Source organism: Temnothorax longispinosus, chromosome 12 (assembly GCF_030848805.1).
Source record: "Temnothorax longispinosus isolate EJ_2023e chromosome 12, Tlon_JGU_v1, whole genome shotgun sequence".
In the NCBI taxonomy this organism is placed as follows: Eukaryota; Metazoa; Arthropoda; class Insecta; order Hymenoptera; family Formicidae; genus Temnothorax; species Temnothorax longispinosus.
The window spans coordinates 12,300,209-12,322,849 of record NC_092369.1 but is presented as its reverse complement, the minus strand read 5'-3'; the positions used below and the strand labels follow the sequence as shown (position 1 = coordinate 12,322,849).

The 22,641-nt window shown below is 39.9% G+C and overlaps 2 protein-coding genes across 2 annotated transcripts; both read right to left on the bottom strand.

Moving 5' to 3' along the window:
* Positions 1 to 143: 143 nt before the first annotated feature.
* On the bottom strand, positions 144 to 11,064 carry LOC139823430 (trehalose transporter 1-like protein). Its single transcript, XM_071795981.1, has 7 exons — positions 11,051 to 11,064; positions 7,306 to 8,066; positions 4,225 to 4,308; positions 2,397 to 2,744; positions 2,067 to 2,224; positions 1,402 to 1,854; positions 144 to 1,214 (listed from the first exon to the last, which is right to left on the bottom strand). Exons 3-7 carry the CDS (start codon positions 4,279 to 4,281, stop codon positions 638 to 640), a joined length of 1,593 nt encoding a protein of 530 aa, XP_071652082.1. The 5' UTR covers positions 4,282 to 4,308; positions 7,306 to 8,066; positions 11,051 to 11,064; the 3' UTR covers positions 144 to 637.
* A 7,281-nt stretch (positions 11,065 to 18,345) lies between these two features.
* On the bottom strand, positions 18,346 to 19,970 carry Nd-sgdh (NADH dehydrogenase (ubiquinone) SGDH subunit). Its single transcript, XM_071794787.1, has 3 exons — positions 19,813 to 19,970; positions 18,934 to 19,145; positions 18,346 to 18,813 (listed from the first exon to the last, which is right to left on the bottom strand). Exons 1-3 carry the CDS (start codon positions 19,895 to 19,897, stop codon positions 18,568 to 18,570), a joined length of 543 nt encoding a protein of 180 aa, XP_071650888.1. The 5' UTR covers positions 19,898 to 19,970; the 3' UTR covers positions 18,346 to 18,567.
* Between the last annotated feature and the right edge of the window lie 2,671 nt (positions 19,971 to 22,641).

Genomic DNA, 22,641 nt, shown 5'->3' with positions numbered 1-22,641 from the left:
AAATTATATTTAAATACAAAGTCGAAACTGCCAAGCTTTATATCACTTTCAGCGAACGTTTTATCGGGGGGTGAAAGAAAGATGAATATTTACAGGAAGAGTGAAAATTGATGGCTCTTGTCATTTTATGCAAAAACACGTAATTAATATTATACTATACAATAAATTTTATATTTAATTAATATTTACAACTTGTTAAGATGTACACACAGTTTCAATCTGTGTAAAAAATATGTTCTTAGAAATAAAAAAACAGCACTGAGAAAATTTATACAGGAAAAATATTTAAGTTTCTGTATAAATGTCAAAAAATTACATAAAATTACTTAAAGTTACTTATATAAAAGTTATATAAAATTTCAGGAAGTATGTATGTACAATTATGCGTAATCATTATAAAAATATTACATAAGTTTACTTTTCGATACCACGCTCCTAGGAATGTTCGTAATACTGAAGGAACATTTGGCGACGATACAGATACAAAACGGTATCTGTATCAATTACAATCACACTGAACAACATATTTCTCAGCTTATTAATTGTATAAAATAAATAAATATCTTAAATGTAATCTAAAACCATATAATTTCGCGTAGGAATTGTTTCTGATAAAAGTTTTTCCGAATTTCTCGCGCTAAACGCACACGTGTTCGAACGCGATGCTGGTTATGATTCGTTGATCACGAGTCGATTCCTTCTCAGGAACTTTGAGATCCTTTTCCAGTTTCTCCGGGGACAGCTCCAGGCAGAAATTGTCATAGACGTACGCATTCGCCGCGATATTCGACTGTTTCTCCTCCGAGATTGAAGTGAATCGCTGGAGAATGATGTTCTTTCTGGGAAAGATCTTGGGGGTGTACGTCAAGCTGTCGCTCGGCTTGCTGGAGAACTTCATCTCGATATCGTCGAGGCTGCGTCCCCGGGTCTCCGGCAATATCGCCAGGGCGAAGATCGCGCCTAGCACGCCGGCCGCGCCAAATATCCACATTGTGAACTCCAGACCTACGACAGCGTTCAGGTCCGGATAAGTCTTGATCGCGGCGAACGTCAATATCTGCACGATGCTGGTCGTGAGACCTCCCAGGCTGCCCCTGAACCTTAGCGGGTACAATTCCGAAGTCATGACCCACGGCAACGTGAGAAAGCCGATCATGGACGCGCCCACGTGAGTCCCGATGCAGAATAGTGGCACCCACGATGGCAGTTCGAACCTGGGCATATAGAAAGTCATATTATTTCTAAGAATCGCTAGAACTTTGAGAAATAAGAAGAAACGAAGAATTCCAGAAAGATATCCAAATTAAAAGTACAAAAGTGCAGATAAAAAATTAATTTGCTTATATTCATCGTTCTTCGTATATCATAAAATTTGAAAGGATTGAAGGGGTTGAAGCGAACCTGAAGGAAAGGGCCACTCCCACGGCGGCGGCGGCCATCCCGGAGCCGCTGGCGAATGCCAGGATCTTCCTGCCGAAGCTGTTGGCCAGACCGGCGCCGAGGATCGACGCGAACAGCCTGATGACACCCATGCCGACGCTGGCCGCGTATTCATTCACGTCAATGCCGATATCTTTGAGCACATTCACGGTGTAAAACAGGATAACGTAGATGCCGGACAGTTGCTGGAGTGCGAAGAAGGCGAGGAGTATCAGGAACGGTTTCCACACGTTGGGCTTGTGCAGCGCTCGTAGGAGACTCTCCTTCTTCTCCTTCCGCTTCGCGTTCGTCTCGCAGAGCTCCCGGTATTCTTCGTCGACGTTCAGTCCGGGACCTCGCAGCCACAGAAGAGCCTCTTTCGCTTCGTTCGTTCGACCCCTCGAGGCCAGCCAGGCGGGAGTTTCCGGTAGCATCCTGCAGAAACAGACCATTTCATTCAGCTATATTGAAGAATTATAGCCGGATAGCCAAATCTGTCAAGAATAGATTTTCACTATCTACTATAAATTTTGTCGATAGATTGTCAGCCGAAATATGTAGAATAGAATTTGAAACGTACGAACTTTCGTGACTTTTTACTTTACAATTGCCGAAAAAAAAAATGGATATGTCGAAGAAGCGATTACCGTGTCAACGCGAGCGACAGAATCGCGGGTCCGATGCTGATAGCGGCCGCCCTTTGCCACGTCGTGATGGCACCCAGGGTGTAGACCATTAAGACACCCAGGGAAACCAGAACTGGTCCACAACTTGCGAGCCACGCTCTTTGATCTGGCGCTGCCGTCTGAAAGAAAATCAGAAATACTCTGTTAAATTCGTAGTGTCAAATTATATTTAATTTGAGTCACGTTTGATCATTCTTGTAGGTCGCCACTGCTTCTATTCGATATGTCGTTAATTTAATTATATACTTCATTAATGAAATCGTAGAGTATTGTACGTGCGTTTCCGCGTACCTCGCTGACATAGAGATAGAGTCCGTTGGCCATGCCGGTGCCGAGGCCGCTGACGAATCTGCCGGCGTACAGCATCGGCACGCTCCTCGATAACGCGATCAGCAACCAGCCGACGACGTGCGGCAGCGTGGCCAGGGCGATCGCGAACCTGCGGCCGAGGCATTCGGCGCAGATCCCGGCGGCGAGGGCACCGATAGGATTCGAGACGACACCGAGGGAGGCGATCCAAGAAGCCTGCGACTGGTCCGCGAAGTTCGTCTCCAGGAGCTTCGGTATCAGGATCGCGCTGTATCCCTGGGAGAGACCCACGGAAATCTGGCCGGAGTGCGCAACTAAGCCCGCGAGGATCTGCAAACGTCGGATTGTTTCATGAAATATTTACCGCGGATACAATTATTATTAATAATGATTCAACCCTAATTCCTTCTATTGGCGTAAAGAAACGGTATTAAAACGTCGTCCAGATATCTTTCTCTCTCTTTCTCTTTGTTTCGATAGATATGAATTGGCACGTGTGTCGGGCGATTCGCGAGTATCTTCCGCAAGTTCGACGCAAAAGTTACGGCAGTGACAGCGTCGAACAGCGATGCGATAACGCGTCCGGCGTGCGTTATCATTTCACATTCGGAAAATAGCCGAAAAACGGATACGCTCTTACGCGTTATTTCACCGAGACGAAAGATTCACCTGCGTCGAGTAGATCATTCGTAACAATGCGTCTCCGTCGTTAGGCATTATCATTCGGATCGCGAGAAAGAGGTTTGTAAGCTAGCCGAAGGTTCCGTCAAGGATCGCGTGCGCTCGGGGCTATGAGACCCACATCGGCGTCGGATTTCGTATGGAAATTCGCTTCCGAGCTTAACAATAAGCACGGGACTTAGACAAATAGCTAAAGAGCTCCGAATAGCTAAAGAATAATTCCGTCCCTCGGTCTTGCAGATACACGAATACCAGTAGAGCACACGTTTAGAGTTTGATGCAATCACGAGAGTTTGCTCGAGAAATAAATAAAAACTCAACGGATAAATAAAATAATGAATATATGCAAATTGGTGGTTAAGAATTGTTTATAGTTAAGGATTATACTAAATCCACCGTTGGCCTAAGTTGACGCTGTTAGACGGAAAATCGAGCGAAAGGATGCGGAATGTTACAACGAACGAAGTGTTACGCACGCTAGCTTCAAAAATTCCGCGGCGTCGAAGGACGATGACTGAGAAGGCCGATCTGCCACCTTCGCCGCCGGTTTATCCATTTATTTATTTATAAACGATCGTCTCCCCTTCGACGGCCTCGTTTAACAAAGCCTCTTTCTGCGTGCGTGATGCTCGCGATAGTTATTCTAGCGACGATTGCAATAACGTTTCGAGCCGAGAATTGATCAGAGGCAGGAAATAAATGTATCCTCTACACCAATTACCTATTCTTACTTACTTATTATCATATTTTTATTACTTATTAATGTATCCGCGTTTCTTCGTTCCGGCTTCATAAAGTAGTCATTTTGTGCCTTTCGTGTTACATCGATATTTTCCGCGAGAAGGAATCTTGGCAAAAGGTTGCATCTCGCCTTTGTTCCGTATACACTCGAATAAATAAGTATCTCAATAGGGATCATCTCCTCGTGCCGTTTGACATTTCGCTTTACTTCGCGAGACGACCAAGTACTTACCGAAGTTACGCAACGCGTCGCGCAAACGTGGAGCATCCACGTTTCGGAATTGGTAATATCGGTATCGTCGAAGAATGCGGCACCGTTCGCGGACGTGTTTAATTACGGTGCTGCTAATCGCAACGCGTAATCGTAACGCGGGATTAAGTGACTTACACCATTCTTGTCGCCGGAGCGAAGGATCTTCCACCAAAGCTTCATCTGCGTGATCATCGTGCACCTCAGAGCGTGACCAGGCCACTAAAAAGAATGACGAGGTGCATTAACAGGATGTCATTATTAAATAAATAGTTTCGTTATCATTCGATAGATAATTACAGTCTAAAGTACGACGTGCGACTAGAGCCCTTTAAACATTACATTGATTGGATTAGATTAGACGTAATAATGTCTGGAATATATTATTGAGTCATCCTATAAGTAATGCGGTTCTTTTAGAGATATTTTTGAAATAAAACAAAAAAATTTGATATTTTTATTTTAATCCAAAATAAATTTCCACACTGTTAGATATTAAAGGATAAAATTTAAATCAATACCTTGAGTTGAATAACATTTTGTTATTTTTAACTATCATATATGTGTCGAAATATATTATTATTAACACAAAACATTTTATCTTATTATTATTTTAACTTTACTGGTTTAGTTAAATTAACGACTGAGTAGGAGCACTGGCGACCTAAGAATGATTAAAATGAGTATATAATTTGACACTACAAATTTAATAGTGTTGTTATTTACAACTTCTTCCCATCTTCATGTTAAATTTGTAATTTCCTGACGATAAAAGTCTTTCCGTTTTGAGCTAAAGAATAAATCAAGCTCCTTTTTATATCGCATTATTTATAGGATGGTCTAATGTTTAATTGACTTCGTATATTACCTATGATCGGCTCTCGTTGCACGTTTCTTTTTCGACTCTAAAAGAAAAAGTTCGATGAGCCGTTCGGCGAATCCCGCTTCCGGCGCGAGATTCGTGCCGATCGTTGAGAATAATGATACTACAATAATAACACGCGATCGCACTCGTGCAGAAAATTCCTCGAGCGCCCAACTTGGGGACCTCGATCTAGACGAACTCGCGTAACTTTGATCCGCGATGAGAAGTGTTAACTCGCCCGATCACATTGTACAAGCGTTAATATATCTACAAAGAGAATTCGCTGTTGTTAATAGAGAAAAAACATCGAAGAGATATTTCCACAGATGTGCGTTTCTCGGATTAATTGATTCCACGCCAATCGATAACGTCCGCGTTATGATCTGCGCGATCGGCTCTTGCATTATTCATTCGCACTTCATCGCTGTTTTATTAACGTTCGCGGAGAGATGATCGATGCGAGATAAATACTTTTTAAATTCAATCTGTGTGTGTGTTTTTTTTAAATCTGCGCATCGATAAAAACCAATCGGAGTAGATCGCGTGACAGAAGAATTTTTAACGGAATTTAACTTCTTAAACACGTTTACTGTGTTTATCGCACCGCGCGCGATTTCGCGCAGCGCACAAATAATTGAATAATGATCGCGCGATTAAGCGATCGTTCGACCACTCGAAACGCTTAAGAAACCAGCAGCAAGGGCTCGTGACTCACGAGTCTGTTATCGCCGCTAGATCCTCAATCAGTTTCGCACGTTTTAACGCAATTTAACCCATTAACGCGGCACTTGTGGATTACAGTTCAAGACTTATCGTCACCATCGCGCGTCTATTCATCATGCCACGCCGCTTCGACGCCTGCAGTTTATTCGATAAGATCGACGAGGATTAACAACGTTATAAATCTGTTTGCAAATGTCAGCCGTGCAGATTCTCATGCGTTTTATGCGCTATGAAAGACGCATCCCAGCCGCCGCGCCGTGAGATCCTTATTAGACGATTATGAGCGGATTAAGGGCCTTGGATGGTACTCGCCCTTCCTGCCTATTAATGCTCAACAAGCTATCATGCGCTCCTATTGACGTCATTTTCATTGTACAAAAAATACACACACACACGTAAAATTTTTTTAATCCAAAAATATATAAAAATAAATAAATTTTGCATCCCACACAAGTTTGATTGATATCGTACAGTTGTGAGACGTAAAATAAATTGATCTCTTTTCAATCAGACTTACATTGGCTTTAATTATCTTAATTTTAATTTTTATTAATCCAAGATTTGTAAGTTTGTAAGCTGCCGATAAAGTTGCATTCGAAAACAATCACATAATGAAGGGAAATGAATCACGAATGAATCATTCCGAAAATTACAAATTAACATTACCCCACGTCTCGGTTTCCGGTTCGCGTGCCGCGAGAAAAATGCACGTTGCCGTCAACGTGCAATAACGCATTTGCACAAAAATATTTCGGACGATGTCCATCTGTCAAAAGGATCTGCGATACTTGAGTCAATTGCGAGCGGATGCAGTTCGTGATTTCGATTAAAAAAGCGAAACGATGGCCCGTCACGTCCCGCTCGAAAAATTTTGAGTGATACGGCATGTATCTTTTTCTGTATTTTTTTTTTAATCCGTTTAAAGTTGGGATTTGGATCGTAAGTATGTCGTATCGTATTCACGGTGATCGCGGGTGACAGGCGCAATCCGATCGACACACCGTTGCGGCACGAGCACGGTCACCTTGTAATTATTAAAGCCGAAAAAAAAGAGATTTTTGCGCGAAGCCGAATCGAGGAGTATCGGGACGCGCTGCAATTTCCGAATCGCGATGACGATTTTCGTGACCGACAATACGCGCGTCACGAAGTGTATTAATACGAGATTTGTTTACGTGCTCCGGCTGCTATTTTGGCGAACGGCACGAGAGCGAATTGGCAATACGCGCGATTTCGCGAGCAGGTTTCTCTGCGAGTAATTTTTCGAGCGCAATATATTGGCTTCAACGTATTAAAAATAAATAAATAAATAAATAAGTAAATAAATAAATAAATAAATACTATTAATATTTTACGTAACAATTGGACATAGGAATAACGAAAAATGTCGTAAAAGAATAAACAAGTTTCGCATCCCCCACGTCAGGATGATTGATTCTAACTATCTTAATTAAATTGTACATAGAACGTGCAATAATTATCGGTTTAACTGGATAGAAAATTAATTTCGCATGAACGTCTGACAAAAAGCATTCGATTAATTCAATTTAATTTAATTAAGATGGATAATTTAACGAATAGCAATTAATTCAAGCATCACGATCGAAAGATAAATCACGAGATGTAAGTACCTTGCAATTATCGGCAACTCTCTCGGATCAGCAATGACAAGGATATTCCTCTCTAATATCTTGCACAATCTTCGCGCCGTTCCTCTTCCATATCGGCACGGATATCGACGGTGACAGAATCTCTCTATCTCTCTCTTTCCCTCGCTTTCAAGTCATCCCGAGAAACATCAGGACTTACTCGTCCGCGACAATCGCGACCGTTTATGTCGTGGACGCGGATCATAAATTAGGGAGGACGCGAGCGAAGGAGAAATCGGCAAAGAGAGTCCGACAACAATTGCAGACTGGAGACTGGACTGATCCGTGATCGCTCGCGGGGATGACGACGATGACGTGGGAGGGTGCGGGAAAAAAGGGAAAAATAAAATCCGGAAGTTCAAGTGTCAGCGATGATTTCCGGATCAATTTGCGAATTTCCTTTCCGAAACGTCGCTGGGAAATATCTGTCGTGGGAGTCTCCTCCTCACGGGTTTTTCCCGCTGGCGCCGGTTGCACGCGTGCACATGGGCGACTGCCCGCGTGTGTTGCGCGATTGAGAAACGGTAAGTAGATCGAGGCAGCAGCACACCGCCCCGGCTTTTTTCGCGCTCGACACTGAGATGATTTTCGTCCGCGCCTTCGCATTTATACCGGCGCGGCAAAGGCGGCCGCCGGCCGCTGGCTCTCTCGAAACGTGCGACGCGGTTTCGCGAAACGCCCTTCCAGGACGGTCCCTGAGATCTCCCTCTGAATACCCTCGCGAGGAACGAGCAAGGATATTCCTAAATTAAATTCTCCGAATTAATCTTATTTTGCAGTCAGAATCGATTTGTATCGATTTTATGAGAGTAGGATTGTTCGGGTACTCCAACGGATGTTCTTGAATGGAAATGCAAATTGATCTGGATTTACGAATAAAATTAAAAATAAACTTATATTTTTATTTTTAATAAGGAAGCATTATCTTCGCAAGGTACGCGCATAAAAATGAACGACGGGATATTCTTGAACTGAATATCAAAAAATAAATTGTATCAAATAATAATAATAATATACTCATATGGCGCAAATTAAAATTAAATGAATTTTTTATCATAAATAATAAAAATTATTCCAGTTCGGCGACACATAGAAAGTTATACTCATAATAAAATGCGTATAATGTTGAGCTGTATAAATTAAAAACGAATGATTAATTCCGATGACAATGGGGGTTTTCTCGTCGTGGAAAAAAAATATAATGATTATATCGCGAAGAGAACTATCGGATGCGCGGAGAAATGACTCAATGCAGCCAGAGGGCTAAACGAAAGATGCAGTTTCATCCTCGAGCTTGCGGTTTTCAGATTGCGATCTGTGCGAGGCTCGCCGATATCCCGTTATAGGGTTTTCCAGCGATAGATATTGCTTTTTTTCTGCGCCGCGCCGTCACCATCCGGATCCTATTGTCGATGAGTGATAAGCTAATTCTGATCGCAACTCGGCAATAAATAAAGCTCGGTTCGTGCTCGCGCATTAACACAGCTTTCCAGGGAAATACGCGGTCGCGAGTGAATGACGGATACGTTTGGTTTCGACTCTCGGAGATGCAGAGATTCGGTTCGGAGTGAAAACATATTCGAGAAAACCTCAGAGATCGCACAGCAAAAGAGAAGATGAGAGATGATTTGAAAAGATCTCTCTTGAGATAAAGATTGACTTAAGAGAAAATCGTTGGAATGTATAAATCTAAGTTAATGTGTGTTTTCGATTTTTAAGAAAACGAGCTAGGCCATCGCATACACCGTTAAATTCGTAATGCCAAATTATACTCAATTTGAGTCTTTTTTAACCATTCCTGTTGGTAGCCCCTGCTCTTACTCAATATGTCGTTAATAAACTAAAACAATGTTAATTTTACTAAACCATTGAAGTTAAAATAATACTGTTTTATATTAAAATAATAAATTTTGACACACGTGGCAGTTAAAAATAACAAAATTTTATTTAACTTAAGATATGGGTTTAAATTTTATCCTTTTTAATATTTAACGGTATAAGCATCGAATTCCATAAGAAACCTCAGAAGATGAGAAAGAAGTAACAATCGTGACGACAGGCAACTCTTATCAGCGAAAAAACCTAACAGGAAGGAAAGTCGTATTGAGGAGCAACGGCTGCCGCTGGCAATTGATGATTGCTTTAAGGCTCTTTTTTTTCAACAGTTCATTATCTTTACGCGATCGCACGATTGCTACGGCAGGCGTCCAGCCGATTACGATCGGCTCTCAGCCGTTTAAGTTTAATCACGGTAACGTTTACATCCATTCGCGGCGGGAGGCATGGCCTCCTTAGCGATTGCAAAGTCCTGCGCTCGCGATATAAAAAGTAAACGTTAACGACAATAGGAGCAGTCGCGATTAGCACTCGCGTATGCGTCCCTGACCCGTGAAAATGCCTGCGAAAACGCATTTTATCCTTGCATTTTCTCCCTCCCTCTCTCCTTGTCTCTTGAGCCGATCGCCCTCTTTCAGCCCTCTTTCATAAAAGCTAATAAAAAAAAATTGAAAAATAATATTTCGCAATACATTGGTTTGACAAGAAATATTTTAATTGCCACGATATGGTTTATATTTCTTGTCAAACCAATGTATTGCAAAATATTATTTTTCAATTTATTTTAATTAACCTAAATAAACTCGAAAAATTTGGCATTATGTTTTAAACATTTTTAATTTTTTTTTCCATTTCAATGGCGCAACAGTCCGAGTCGGACCTAGTCATTTCTAATAATTGAGAGCGAAGAATCTGTAATTCTGTCTGATGTTCATCATTATGGTGGCTATTTTGTAGTTCAGCCTGCAAATCAAAAATATTATAATTTTAAAAACATGACGTATTGATGACACTGGCCGATACGTAAAATGTCTAATAAGAAATATTATATTAATCACGTAAGAGCGAGCGTGGCGTAGCAGACAGCGCACTGGTCTGCTAAACCAAAGATCTCATCAGGTTTGAATCCAGTCCTGGTAGAACCAAAATAAATAAAATTGTATCGCTTGTCTCTCCTCCTCGACGGAATGGCAGCCCGTCGGGAGTATCCCTTGCCTCGAAACCCCCTGTACCTTGCCGTTCAGATTCGGCATTAAACTGTAGGTCCCATGTGCTTGTGTACAACTTGCGTGCGTACCACAAGCATATGACTTTGGGGGAGGCCTAGGTCCGACTCGGACTGTTGCGCCATTGGATTGGACAACTGCCAAAGCCATTTGCAATAATAATCTCTTTATTCAAACATTGGGATATTGTGCGTTACACCCGTTCACAATCTTCGGAGCAAACTCGTTTAAGAACGGCCACACGCATACAAAATATATAACCAGTGCAAACGCGTCAAGATTATCAAACGATATAACAATATGTCGATATAATAAAAACGATTATATCGACATATTGTTATATCGTTTCATAATCTCCCGGCGCGTTTGCACTGGTTATATATTTTGTATGCGTGTGGCCATCTAACGCCAAAAACAAAAAAAATTACAACAATCAACGCGTTATTCACAATTAATGCGGATAGTTTTATCCGCGTTAATTGTGAATAACGCGTTGATTGTTGTAATTTTTTTTGTTTTTGCAACAATTTCCGCGTAATGTTGAGTTCCTAAAAAAAATCGCATTATTTATCAGGTCTACCTGAGCACCCAAATTATGAAATTATGTTCAAAGTACAGATCTTTATTTTATAATACCATCGGCGTTTGCTCTCATTTGTCTTTACTCATTAAATTGTCCATTTGATTAGTCCAACGCGTCGCATTCGTGGATTAGATTTTCTTGCTTAATTGGCATCTACATTCTTTTTGTGCGGGTTTCCTTGATATACGCCTTTATATAGGCTTAGATCCCTTTCGACCACCGAGAATTATACCGTCGAGGCCTTCAAAATCAATTTCCGATCCAAGGAGATCTCTCTCTCTCTCCCTCTCTTTCTTTTAACTGACCTGAAAATCTCTCTTATACGTCGTGCCTCCGGGAGTACGGGGAAATAGACGAGACGGAAATTGCAAAATACATCCGCGGTGTATAATCGTCGCGTGTTTTCATCTCGCTCTATCAACGATACATTGTCTTATTTATCAACCTGGTGTAATACTCCAAAATGATATCTGCGCGGAAATTATATTCGCGTGTGTAGATCGCGAGTGATTAACGCACGTGTGGAACTTGTTATTGTTATTTCAAGAGATAAAATTTATTACCGTAATATATATTTGGCAATTCAATGCGTCTTACGACACTCTTGAAGATACAAAAAAAGAAGGAAGTCAAGAAGCATGATAGTATTTTTGAAAAGCAAAGAAACAGCTCACAGATTTTTAATTAAATAATAAATTTAGCCCATAGTCTTTCAAAGCGAATCAGTACGAAAAAGTATTCATAATGGATGGTAATAGAAAATAATTTTCTCACGGTTATCTCCTCGAATTTCTGTATTACTGAATAATATTATAAGATCGTATAACGCGCGTAAAGATAATTCGTGGATGGACCATTTTCGCGTCATCGCGTCGATATCCGATAGCGTCCATAATTTATGGACACCGTAGTGTCTATAAGTTCATATAACGTAGATCGACCCGGTAGATTAAACCTCACTTATTCTTCCGTTCGCGGCGTGATTAATGATTTAATTTGCAGACGTCAGTCTGTCGCGGATATTAAACCCGATCGCGTTGTTGAGTAACGATATAAATCGGTGTTTTACGATAAACGCCGATACAATCTATTATACTTATATATACGTATATGACATATAAAAAAATGTTACACAAACGCTCGACGCTTCCGGTAAAAGAGAGAAATGTCAGTAAAAACTCTCACGAATTTCGAATCGATTTCTTTGAGCAAATAAGATCAGAGTCTATATGCGACTTTCCGATTTTGAAATTTCGCTCTCAACAAATATAAGTCTCGTAGAAAATGTTCATGTATTGCGATCGAGAGATTGCAGTTAGAAAGGTTCCAAAACAACACGAAGCCTATTTCTGTATTTCCGCTCGAAGGTCTTGAGCCCGTTGATCTCGGGCCGATGATGCGAACGAACGAAAGTCTCGATCAGGAAACATGTTCAAGGACCAGTTTTAACTCAGGAAACAGCTATCTCTGTGACAAATGACATTTATGCAAATCGCGAAAGCCCATAGCCCTCGCGGTTACTTCCGTTTCCGATTACGACGACCTTCTGTTGTCGATGAGAATCTCACTGGATTATTTCTGATTGACAGGGAAAATTCACGCTATACCTACGTACGATCGTATCAAAGATACTGTGCCCGTATCCCCTACAATTTTCATGTGAAAGCGAGATGATTAATTGAATAAATGTATTGAGAGATATAATTTTTCACAATTAATAAATTTTGGGCAAAGAAGCTTGCAGTTTTCTCTCATAAAAATTGCACTAATGAAAAAAAGTCCTACATGACTTCCAGGAGAACTTTTCCTCAGGAGGCTAAGGGCTAAGGCAACGCCGCCGTCGAGAAAGAAGAATTAACGAAATTGTCTTTTTCTGTTTTCTCATATCGCGAGCCGCGATGCTTATATTAACAACTTTCGTTGTCATCTGCGCGATAAGTGTCCGCGGAAGACAGAAATTTATCTCAACAAGATCGTTGAGCCATTATACATTCGTTGTGATTGCAGAAGGAATACGTTAGAGACGCGTTAGAGACAATCGCTTTAATCTAAAATTTGAAGAAGGACCGAAGGAGGTACGAATGGACGACAATCTCGATTTGCACGCGAGACGTGCAATCGAGATGAAACGACTTCTTGCGATGTCGCATAATTCTCGTGCATCACGACGGCGACGATCGACGCGACGTGCAATCTTAACTTCCTGATGCTAATATGTCGTACACACAAAATTGCATAAGACGCGTCCCCGTACCGTGTCGTTACGGATGTAAATGTCACGTACGCGCTACGTTAGGACGACCTGGCGCGAGCTTATTGCGAATCTATTATCCGCGTGTACGTTGCATGCCGCGACATTGGCGAATGCATCTTTGAGCGTGTCCAACCTTCACCTTGCTCTATCCTTAAAAAATCAGATTGCGGGATTTTTCTTCTTCTCACGCGATACCAAGAAAAATTCCAAGAGATCGCGATTGTCGCACGTCATGTAACAAGATGTGCCACACGATAACAGCTTAATCGTTGGCGTTTATTACACCAATTTCGTGATGATTCGTGCAATTATTAATTTGTGACGTAACAATTTGTTTAGATCTTGATCGCGGTAATTTGCAGCGTAAAATAATGACGGTGGAAAAATGTCGCACCCTACACTTAAAGCGCATTGAAATCATGTCGGCACAAAGCGTTGTGATTAATTAAAAGCGAACTTTATGGAATATTTTATCGATAGGAAAGTTTTGTTCTACGTCTCACACACATGTATACACGCATTGTTAATTATAATAATCGATTTCTGCTTAAACATTTCCACCGAAGGAAACACTCGCGAAGGAAGGACGGAATCGGTTTGCACGTGTCGAAGGATAAAGCGATTCTGACGTCTCGCTATTACGTATCGTTATGTAATTATGATATAATAACGGGGCAAGTGAGAAGCGGCACCGAGTCGTACGATAAGATGCATAACGTCAGGCGTGATTTGCTCCTGAATGTATTTTTTTTCCGCAGTTGCGGATTCCCGTGAGCAATTTGCCTATATAAGATGAGTTTTAATTGCGAAAACAAGCGACGGTGGGGAGAACAACGCTATTATCTTGTAGACGTCAGATTACGCGTTTATCATAAAGGATTTTAGAAATTTCTCGTAACGTACTTATGACCGTTGCACTTAATGACCGCGCGATTATACCACGCGCCGTAATTCATACGTGTGCTGTAACAGGTTTATCGTACTCGAATTCACAAGAACGTACGTACACAAGACGTAACATAATTATCAATTATTTAGCCTGCCATAACGCGATTAGCGAGGTTTACAATTGCGACTGATAAGCTGTACTATCCGAAAAAGAAGAATTAAAGTATGATAATTGATCGGGCGCGCATATTGTTAAACGTATGCATTTTTCAGATCGCATACATAAAAAAAAAGTATCAAATCAAGATTTATATATTCATGTATACGCAACAGTCTATTAATTTATCTTCACTCATAAAAACATATTCTACTCATAAGTGGAAAATTCCTCTAAGCATTTCTTCTAAGCAAAAAAATCTTACATAATATTTTTCTTTAAGTAAGACGTATTACTTTATAAAAGAGTGGATGCGTGAGTTATAATCAAGAGTAAATTCCTCTATAGCAAATTCTACTATAATAATCCGAATAGCCTCTTAAAATAAGAGGATATGCAAGATATTAGTGGCACCCGCGTTTGTTAAAAAACGATTGTCTTATTAGCTACGCGATGCGTACACGCCACCACACGAGACGATGTCAACGAGCCTGTGGCTGCGTGCGAATTGTATGCACATTGAAGTGTAGTGCTAATTAGATAGTATTCTTTATTATGATTATAAAAATAGATTATAATTCGTTGCGTATATACAAGTACATAAGTTTTGATTTGACACTTCTTTTTTTTTGCGTATGAATTTTGCAATAGTCACTGGCAATAAATTTTCTCCCGATTGCGCGATTTACACTCTGAGTAATTTTACCCGCACACGCGTATATTCTTCCGACAGAATATTTATATTTTGATAGATCGATGGTCTATCTTTCCACTCTCGCGTTACTATAGAAGCCAACTAACTTTTAAAGAACGATACTGCTGCAAAATCATTTCGTAGACGCAATTCATTGCGCGAGAGCTGCAAAAGTGCCGTCGAACTCGCGCAAACTTTCGCCGAGAATCAGTCAAGCATCCAGCGAAGTCATTAGATTTAGTGGACCGATTTGGGATGAAAGACGTGGCGGAAATGTCCGCGACGAAGTCGGCGATGAAGCGGAAAGTGCGGTGTTACATCACGAACTCTCTACCGCACACGTGTCAACGTAATCATAATAGGCATGATTTTTTTTAATTGCGATTATATAGAACCCTAATATCGGTTTTAGACGTCTGTAATTTCGATTATTAATTACGTAATAACGTACGGAAAGAAAGCTAAGAATTGTTACTGTCCCTTTGGCGGATTTGTCAAAGTCAATCAAAAACGAGAAAAACAACAATCTCTCACGCAATACATCGCTTAAATTACGAGAAACAATAAGCAATGTAAAATATCGTTACGTTATACTTCGATTACGATCTCGATCTTATCTAGATCGCAAATCCGCGAGTATCGTCCACGTGTAAATCCTTTGATTATCGCCAAGTGGATCTTTCTAATGACAGAGTACCTGAGTCGTCCTTTTTTAAACAATTTTTTGCGTCCTTAAGTATCAGACTAAAATTCACGTAAGACGTTTTTATTATTATTCGACACACGTGTCTAAAAATGTCTTTAAGTGTGTTTTTAAAATTTTATAAAAAAATGTCCTAAAGACGAGATTTTCTGAAACGACGTCTGTAAGTTTTATTTCTTGAAACAGCTGTTGTACAGCATAGCTATTTACTATACGTATTATATTACTAAGATTTATCAAACAATTTTCAGCTCGTCTTTCCATACGTATCACCTAAACATATTAATAATCGAAAATCATATACACGTCTAAAAACGATCCTATAGCGCTCGACATTTTTATGAAAAATCGCAAGTGTATTAAGATTACAAACGTAAAAGAAGAATACATCAAATCGCGTCGCGATAATTACGGATTAATCGCCTGCTTTATCTTCGAAACCGCACATTAATTAGAAGCATCCGTGAACGTGAGCGGAAAAACGTTGTGAATAGCTGTCACGCTGTCGGAGCTGATGATAAATAGCCGTGGGTGTCCGCGCAATTGTCAAGCGTTATTATGCGAAAAATTATGAAGATTTAACGATATATTCAAATGCGAATAAAGCGCGGACGGGAAGAGTGACAGATGCGGCTGAATTAGCGCCGAGCCGATCGCTGTTTGCGTGCCATGCTCGAGCTGCATTCGTACACGCGTACGTATTATGCAAGATACACGAGGCGGCCTTGACAATGACCACTGCCGCTGTACGAGTTACATTCATGATCAACACGTCGACAGGACATTCGCGTTATCGCCGAGGATCATGGGAGGAGGGCTTTGCGGAAACGCCATGTTTTCCGCAAAAACATAGAACAAACGTTCTATCTTTCTTATCATCTTTGGCCGAACCACTGATGGCTCTGATAATGCAGTCGCGGAGTAATCGAAAATCGTCCACGTAAAAGCTCCTATATATAACTGTAGCGGGGTCGACTACGCCAACAATGCCGTCTTTTTTTTTTAAATAATCTTTTAACTAAAATTTTCCGCGATGCAATTTTTCGGGCAAGTTTACCTGCGAGGAGCTCTGCAGCCGCCGTGCAGGCTACGCGGCAAGCAACTTTTCTCGCTGCGAGCTCCTCGCAGGTAAACTCGCACGAAAAATTCCATCGTGGGAAACAGGTTTAATTTCTGCGATTTTTAATTACTAGATGGAAGCTCCACGTAAACAATGCTCACTCGAGATTAATGACAAGATAATCATATAATTTTGTTACTCATTTCCCGGAAGTATTGCATTGTTTTTCTTCTTAATAATTTTTCAATAATTTTTTGGGCTATTAAATATAACTGAAATTTTACGGATCTAAGTGAATAATGTTTTACTTGAAATTAATTGAAAGATATGATCTCATTATTTATTTCCCGAATGTACTGAGGGGGGGGGAGGGAAGGTACTTTCGTGAAGGAAACATTCCGAGTCTAAGAATTTTACATACATCTTCGGCATTATCACAAAATCCTCGGATGCAATAGCAAGATTCTAACGAGAACAGCACGTAACAGTTGAAACAGAATACTCGCAATACGTCCCGCGTCTCATTACTGGAGGACCGCGTTACAGTTAATCGTAATGACGCAACAAAACGTATTGTTGCACGTGAAGCGATCGTTGACTGGAGGTCGAAAGGGTTTCGCGAGGACGACGTAAAAAACGTTTTTACGGGAAACAAGAGGAAGCGGAAACGTCCGGTATATTCGCGAGACAGCTCATATGACAACGGCCGCACATGCAAAGAGAAAGAGAGAGAACTAGTGTTAAAAAAGTCAATGATCCAAGGTTCTCCAATTAAATTTGATGCAAAAGCGAACGAAGAAATTGTTTATCGTAATTACCGCGATAATCGCTCTTCCGACGACGCGCTTTGATTTAATGTCGCATGATTGCGACATTGAATCTCCTGTGTCGCGCCTGCCGAAAGATTTAGTCAGTTTTTCATTTCGACTGAAATACATGCGAGGAATACAGCGAGAATCAAAGACGATTTCGTTAAGTTTAACTGTCAAGATTACAGTGTTCCTTTTGACAATCAATGCGAATAAATACGCGGAAATTACTCCCTCGTGCCAGTGGCTTAGAATAAATTTACTGAAACCAAAGTTATACCGTTTTCAATTAAAACAAATATCGATTAAGCGCTTCGGTCATTTGTAGTTCCTGCTGCTAAACCCAATCCGAATCCGAAAAGAAATTATTGACGGTTGCGGTTAACCATATAAATAATTAAAATAATTGCCAGCCGAGAAATAATTGTGTCATTATAGGAAATGATTTGCACCTCTGCTGATAGTGCACTTTTCATTCATGAAGAGACACGTTGCAATGATTACCTAACACTTTATTAATTGTGTGAACGTGCGGGCGATAATCACTCAAACTATATGCATGCGCCAATTAATAATAAAAAATATCTATAAGATCTTTAAATTTGATGCATAACGAAAGCGAAAAGCTTGCATCAAGTTATCATAAAAAGTTCTCATAAAAATAGAAAATTATATAAAATTGTAATATATATATATGTAAAATAGAAAATTATATAAATTAATTATATGAAAGTGTTATATTATGTTACATTATATATACACATGTTGCATGGAAAATATCAAGGATTGCATGAAAAACTTATTTCGGCGCGTACTTTCACACAAGGAAAATTTTAAGACTTTATTAACTATGTAGTAACTGTACAATGTAGTTTATCGGCAGAAATTTGACACCGCGCAGGGCGTTTACTCTGCGGCATAAATTAATCAGAATCCTTGAACATAGGATCTACATAGGATCTACACCTGATCGAATAGTTTCCTCCAGCTCCCACGGTGCTCTCCAATTAAAAACAAGCAGAACAAAGTCAATTTTACTCGTCCATTTCGATCCTTTGGTCCATGGACTGTTTGTACAAGTGCAGATACTTGGAGCCGTACATCTCCTTGAAGTACGGGCCTCTGTAATCCCGATTGGTGCCCATCGCGTAGTCCACCTGGTGTTGGAGAAGCCTGACTTTCCTGAGCTGGTTCTCGTGGTATATGAAATGCAGATACTTCTCGTATTCCTGCTGCGGCGACGGAAAGAAGTAGCGTTGGAAAAATCTTTTAATCGGATGCTGAAACAAATGAGAAAACGAAGACTGTTACATTTCTTCGACAGTTGTTTCTCAAAGACATTCGAAACGTTTCGATGAAAAGATATCATTTTTTTCCCCCACTGGCCTTCCACATTTTACCTGAAGGTACTCCCATTCCTTTGGAACGTAACCCTCGGGGATCTCCTCGAGCGTGGCAGGACCGATGAATACATTAATCAGGGTGATCGCGATGCCAACGGGAATGGCACCGAGCAGAAAGTAAAAGTGAAAATAATCTTTCGTCTTGTGCCACTGGAAGCGGCTCGGTCGTATGGCGAACGTGCGTTCCTCCGACATGCATCTCGTTTGTCCTAGAAATATAAAAGAGATCTCTTTTAGGTTCGCGCTGGGAAAAGTGGATTGTAATGAAGTGATCGAGTTGATTGAGGGTATCCGACACTTGAAGACACCGAAAGTACCATGCCGATAAAATTCTAAATGACCAGCTGACAATCACGCATTTATTTTTATGAATTTATGACTGAATTCGTGACGAGAGACGAGATGAAATATTCGATGTTAATATAGAGGTCAATCGGAATCATTGTAATAAATGACATGAACAAATTCGCTATGGATTTTTTCTGGCACGATACTATCACGTGCATCTACATATTATATATGTATGTGCAATGTGTGTGTGTGTGTGTGTGTGTGTGTGTGTGTGTGTGTGTGTAAGATACTAGACTGTCAGAAGTTCTCGAAATGAGAAAAAGTAGTTATCGAAATTAGTGATAAATAATCTGAAAGTCTTTAACGTTTCGCAACTGCGCGTTTTTTATTCAGACGTGCCTCGGTCTATTCCGCGACACGGGACACCTCCGAAAAATCATACTCTAAAACTCTAAATACACGGAATACACTGTGCAGTCGTTGCGTAACAAAACACCATCGGCTTTCGCGGAAGCGTATCAAACAAAATGACAAGCACTGTCGTCCGACGATCGCGATCGCGAGTGGCCGTGCACGGATAGTCACCGTTCTTCAACAACGACGCTCCGGACCCGCTGTTCTGCAGCAATTTCTGCCTCGCAGCACGCAAAATGCTACTCCACACCGCCATTTTTCTCCGATTGGACGGACACCGAGTGCGGTGTGCGAGGTTTGAAAGTAACGCCGAACACGCAGGGCGCTTATTTACCGACCAGAAATACAAAAGCTCGCCATTTTATCAGTCCCGTAAGATAACAAAAATTTCTCATTGTATATTAAAATTTAAAAGTTGCAGATTGTAAACGAAATGAAAATATTATAAATAATTTCACGTTAATTTAAATCATGGAAAATCAACATTTAACATTTAAGTGTGAGTGTTGTTGGTGAGATACATTATTGTTTTAGTCCATTTTTTTCATTACTTTTGATAAAGTTAAATATTAAAGAGTTAAATAATATTTTGTTATTTTTAACTATCACGTGTGTCGAAATTTTAACCCAAAATAGTATTATTTTACAATAAATAAGTGAAATATTATTTTAACTCCATTGATTTAGTTAAATTAATGACATATTGAGAGTAGCCCCTTATAGAAATTTAATACTGTAAGTGATTTTTTGGCTAGTGATTAATCATTTAAAAGCACTATTAAAAGCACTATGAACAGTGCTTTTAATAGTACTTTTAAGTGATTAATTACTAGCCAAAAAATCACTTACAGTATTAATAAATTTCTATAAGGGAGGAGCAGTGGCGACCTACAGGAATAATTAAAAATGACTGAAATTGAATATAATTCGACACTACGATTTTAATTACATACACTGAAGATGCAAGATTAATTTTAGAAGGAGTAATAATTTTCCTCAATTTTCGACAATAAAACGTCCATCGTGTCTGAAATGATTTTGTTACAGACGTCTCAATATGTTTATGTCAATCCGTAACAATAAACGGTGATACCGCCAATCTAGCCAGGTCAAGTGAGCAGTTGAACTTGAGAAATGATTGTAAATTACTCAACACTCGGTAATCTATGTGATAGAATCCCAGAAAATTCTGGTTTGTGCCGCCGATATATTTTCCGTTAGCAATTTTTATTTATATTATTTTTAGGTTTTTCTCTCTATGCGAGAGGAAAAGAGAAAATATAGGGAGAGGGAAAGATAATGCGAAATGTAACAGCGGTGCGTAATAATTATGTAAATCACGCGACGCACGTGATGAAAAAGCCTTTAAAAGTTTCGCGGAAGGAAAGAAAAAAAATTTCGTCACGCATGTGATTAATACGCGTAACAAGCTCTCAATGTTATTGTTTCGCTCGCGTGCTATAACGCGAAAGCCCTGACGTCAGCGATCGTAATCAAGGCTGGCAAAAAAAAACGCCTCATTTTGGAACTTTGCTCCAAATCGCGCAACGGCACGAGAACACGAAGAAAAATTAAAAATCGTGGAACGCTATAATTGATTTGCGAGCCAATTTCGTACGTCGCGCGCACGCGAAGTGCCGTTTTTATTATTTTTTTATCGCGAATAGGAATGCGAGGCCACGCGATTAGAAATTTTACACTTTTACATAATACGTCGCGTCACCTCCTGAGGCCATTGAAGTGTCGCCAAAGCTAAACTCACGTATTCATCCTGCGCACAATGGAACTCGCAGGAGTGCCGCGGCACCGCGGTATCCGTTTTTCACGAGAACAGCTGATACACAATCGGAGGAATTTCAAGCGCGTCGATACGCTAGTGCAAACGCTTCCTATTTCCTATCTTCTCGCATCGATAACGATTAATGTCCACTTACACCAATGTAAATTAACTTTAATCTATGGTTTTTATTTTACTTTTTATTTTTTTCCTAGTTTTAAAAATTAAAAAAAGGATAAAAAACAAGGTAAACCGCGATTAAAGTTAATTTACATTGATGGAAATGGACATAAAGGTATCGGGGTTGCAGAGCGCGATGGTATGTTGTGGAATGAGTCATCGATTTTGCGTGAATCAATATATAAGATAACGGAGTAATCTTATATCACGTGGAAATAAATTCGTTACTTCGCAACAATGCGTGAAGGAAAAATTTATTAATCTTATACTGTTAATTTTTTATATGTTTTCTCTTTTTCATTTTTTTCAGCCAAATATCTTTTAGTTTATTATTATATCAATATGTCGTGATTAAAATTCCATAAAGGATTAACCAGAGGACGTTGCTTTGTTAAATGTGAGCAGATTATTCTTTTGGATTCTTTTCAGGATGGTTCAAACTTTAAATCAAGATATCTCAGTTAAATAATGGCAAGTTTCAAAATCTTTTCAATTCCTAAGAAATTTTACCGTCTCAGAAAATCTTTGATTTGTAAAACTAACAATAAGACTGTATATTCCTGTCTTCGAAGATAATAAACCTTCCAAGAAATCTGTCATTGACAAAGGTTCTCGGTTTTAAATGGTTACATAGCATCGAATTACGAGAACAGCCCTTTTTTCGTCTTTCACTCTCAATTCTTTCGAGAGAACAGAAAACAAAGGTGGATCTATTTTTCAGGTAGAACATATGACATCATGATGACGTTATCATCTGGAGTTAAAACAATAAATTTCAACACACCTTAATATATATTTAACAGTGTGGTTTTTTCTCGGAACAGAAGAAAGAGATACCTGATCTACGCAAATGTTTATTTTTATTTTAAGTAATGAATAACATTATGATGACATCATCATGATGCCATTGTGAGTTCTATCTGGGTTATCAATGTTATCATGCGAACGCTGGAGAAAGAAGCGTGGATTAGAATAAAAGCAGCGATCCCCTCATGCGACGACTCTAATTATCTAATCATAATTTTCGGTAAATAAGTCTCAGG

What these genes read in the sequence shown, in the direction of transcription:
- LOC139823430 (XM_071795981.1), bottom strand. Translation starts at nt 4,281, where the DNA reads ATGATCACGCAGATGAAGCTTTGGTGGAAGATCCTTCGCTCCGGCGAC. An exon ending in CTGTCGCTCGCGTTGACACG is followed by an intron (nt 1,855 to 2,066) that starts GTAATCGCTTCT and finishes CTGTTTCTGCAG; the next exon opens with GATGCTACCGGAAACTCCCG. An exon ending in GGAGTGGCCCTTTCCTTCAG is followed by an intron (nt 1,215 to 1,401) that starts GTTCGCTTCAAC and finishes CTATATGCCCAG; the next exon opens with GTTCGAACTGCCATCGTGGG.
- Nd-sgdh (XM_071794787.1), bottom strand. Translation starts at nt 19,897, where the DNA reads ATGGCGGTGTGGAGTAGCATTTTGCGTGCTGCGAGGCAGAAATTGCTG. An exon ending in AGCGTCGTTGTTGAAGAACG is followed by an intron (nt 19,146 to 19,812) that starts GTGACTATCCGT and finishes TTATATTTCTAG; the next exon opens with GACAAACGAGATGCATGTCG. An exon ending in AGGAATGGGAGTACCTTCAG is followed by an intron (nt 18,814 to 18,933) that starts GTAAAATGTGGA and finishes CATTTGTTTCAG; the next exon opens with CATCCGATTAAAAGATTTTT.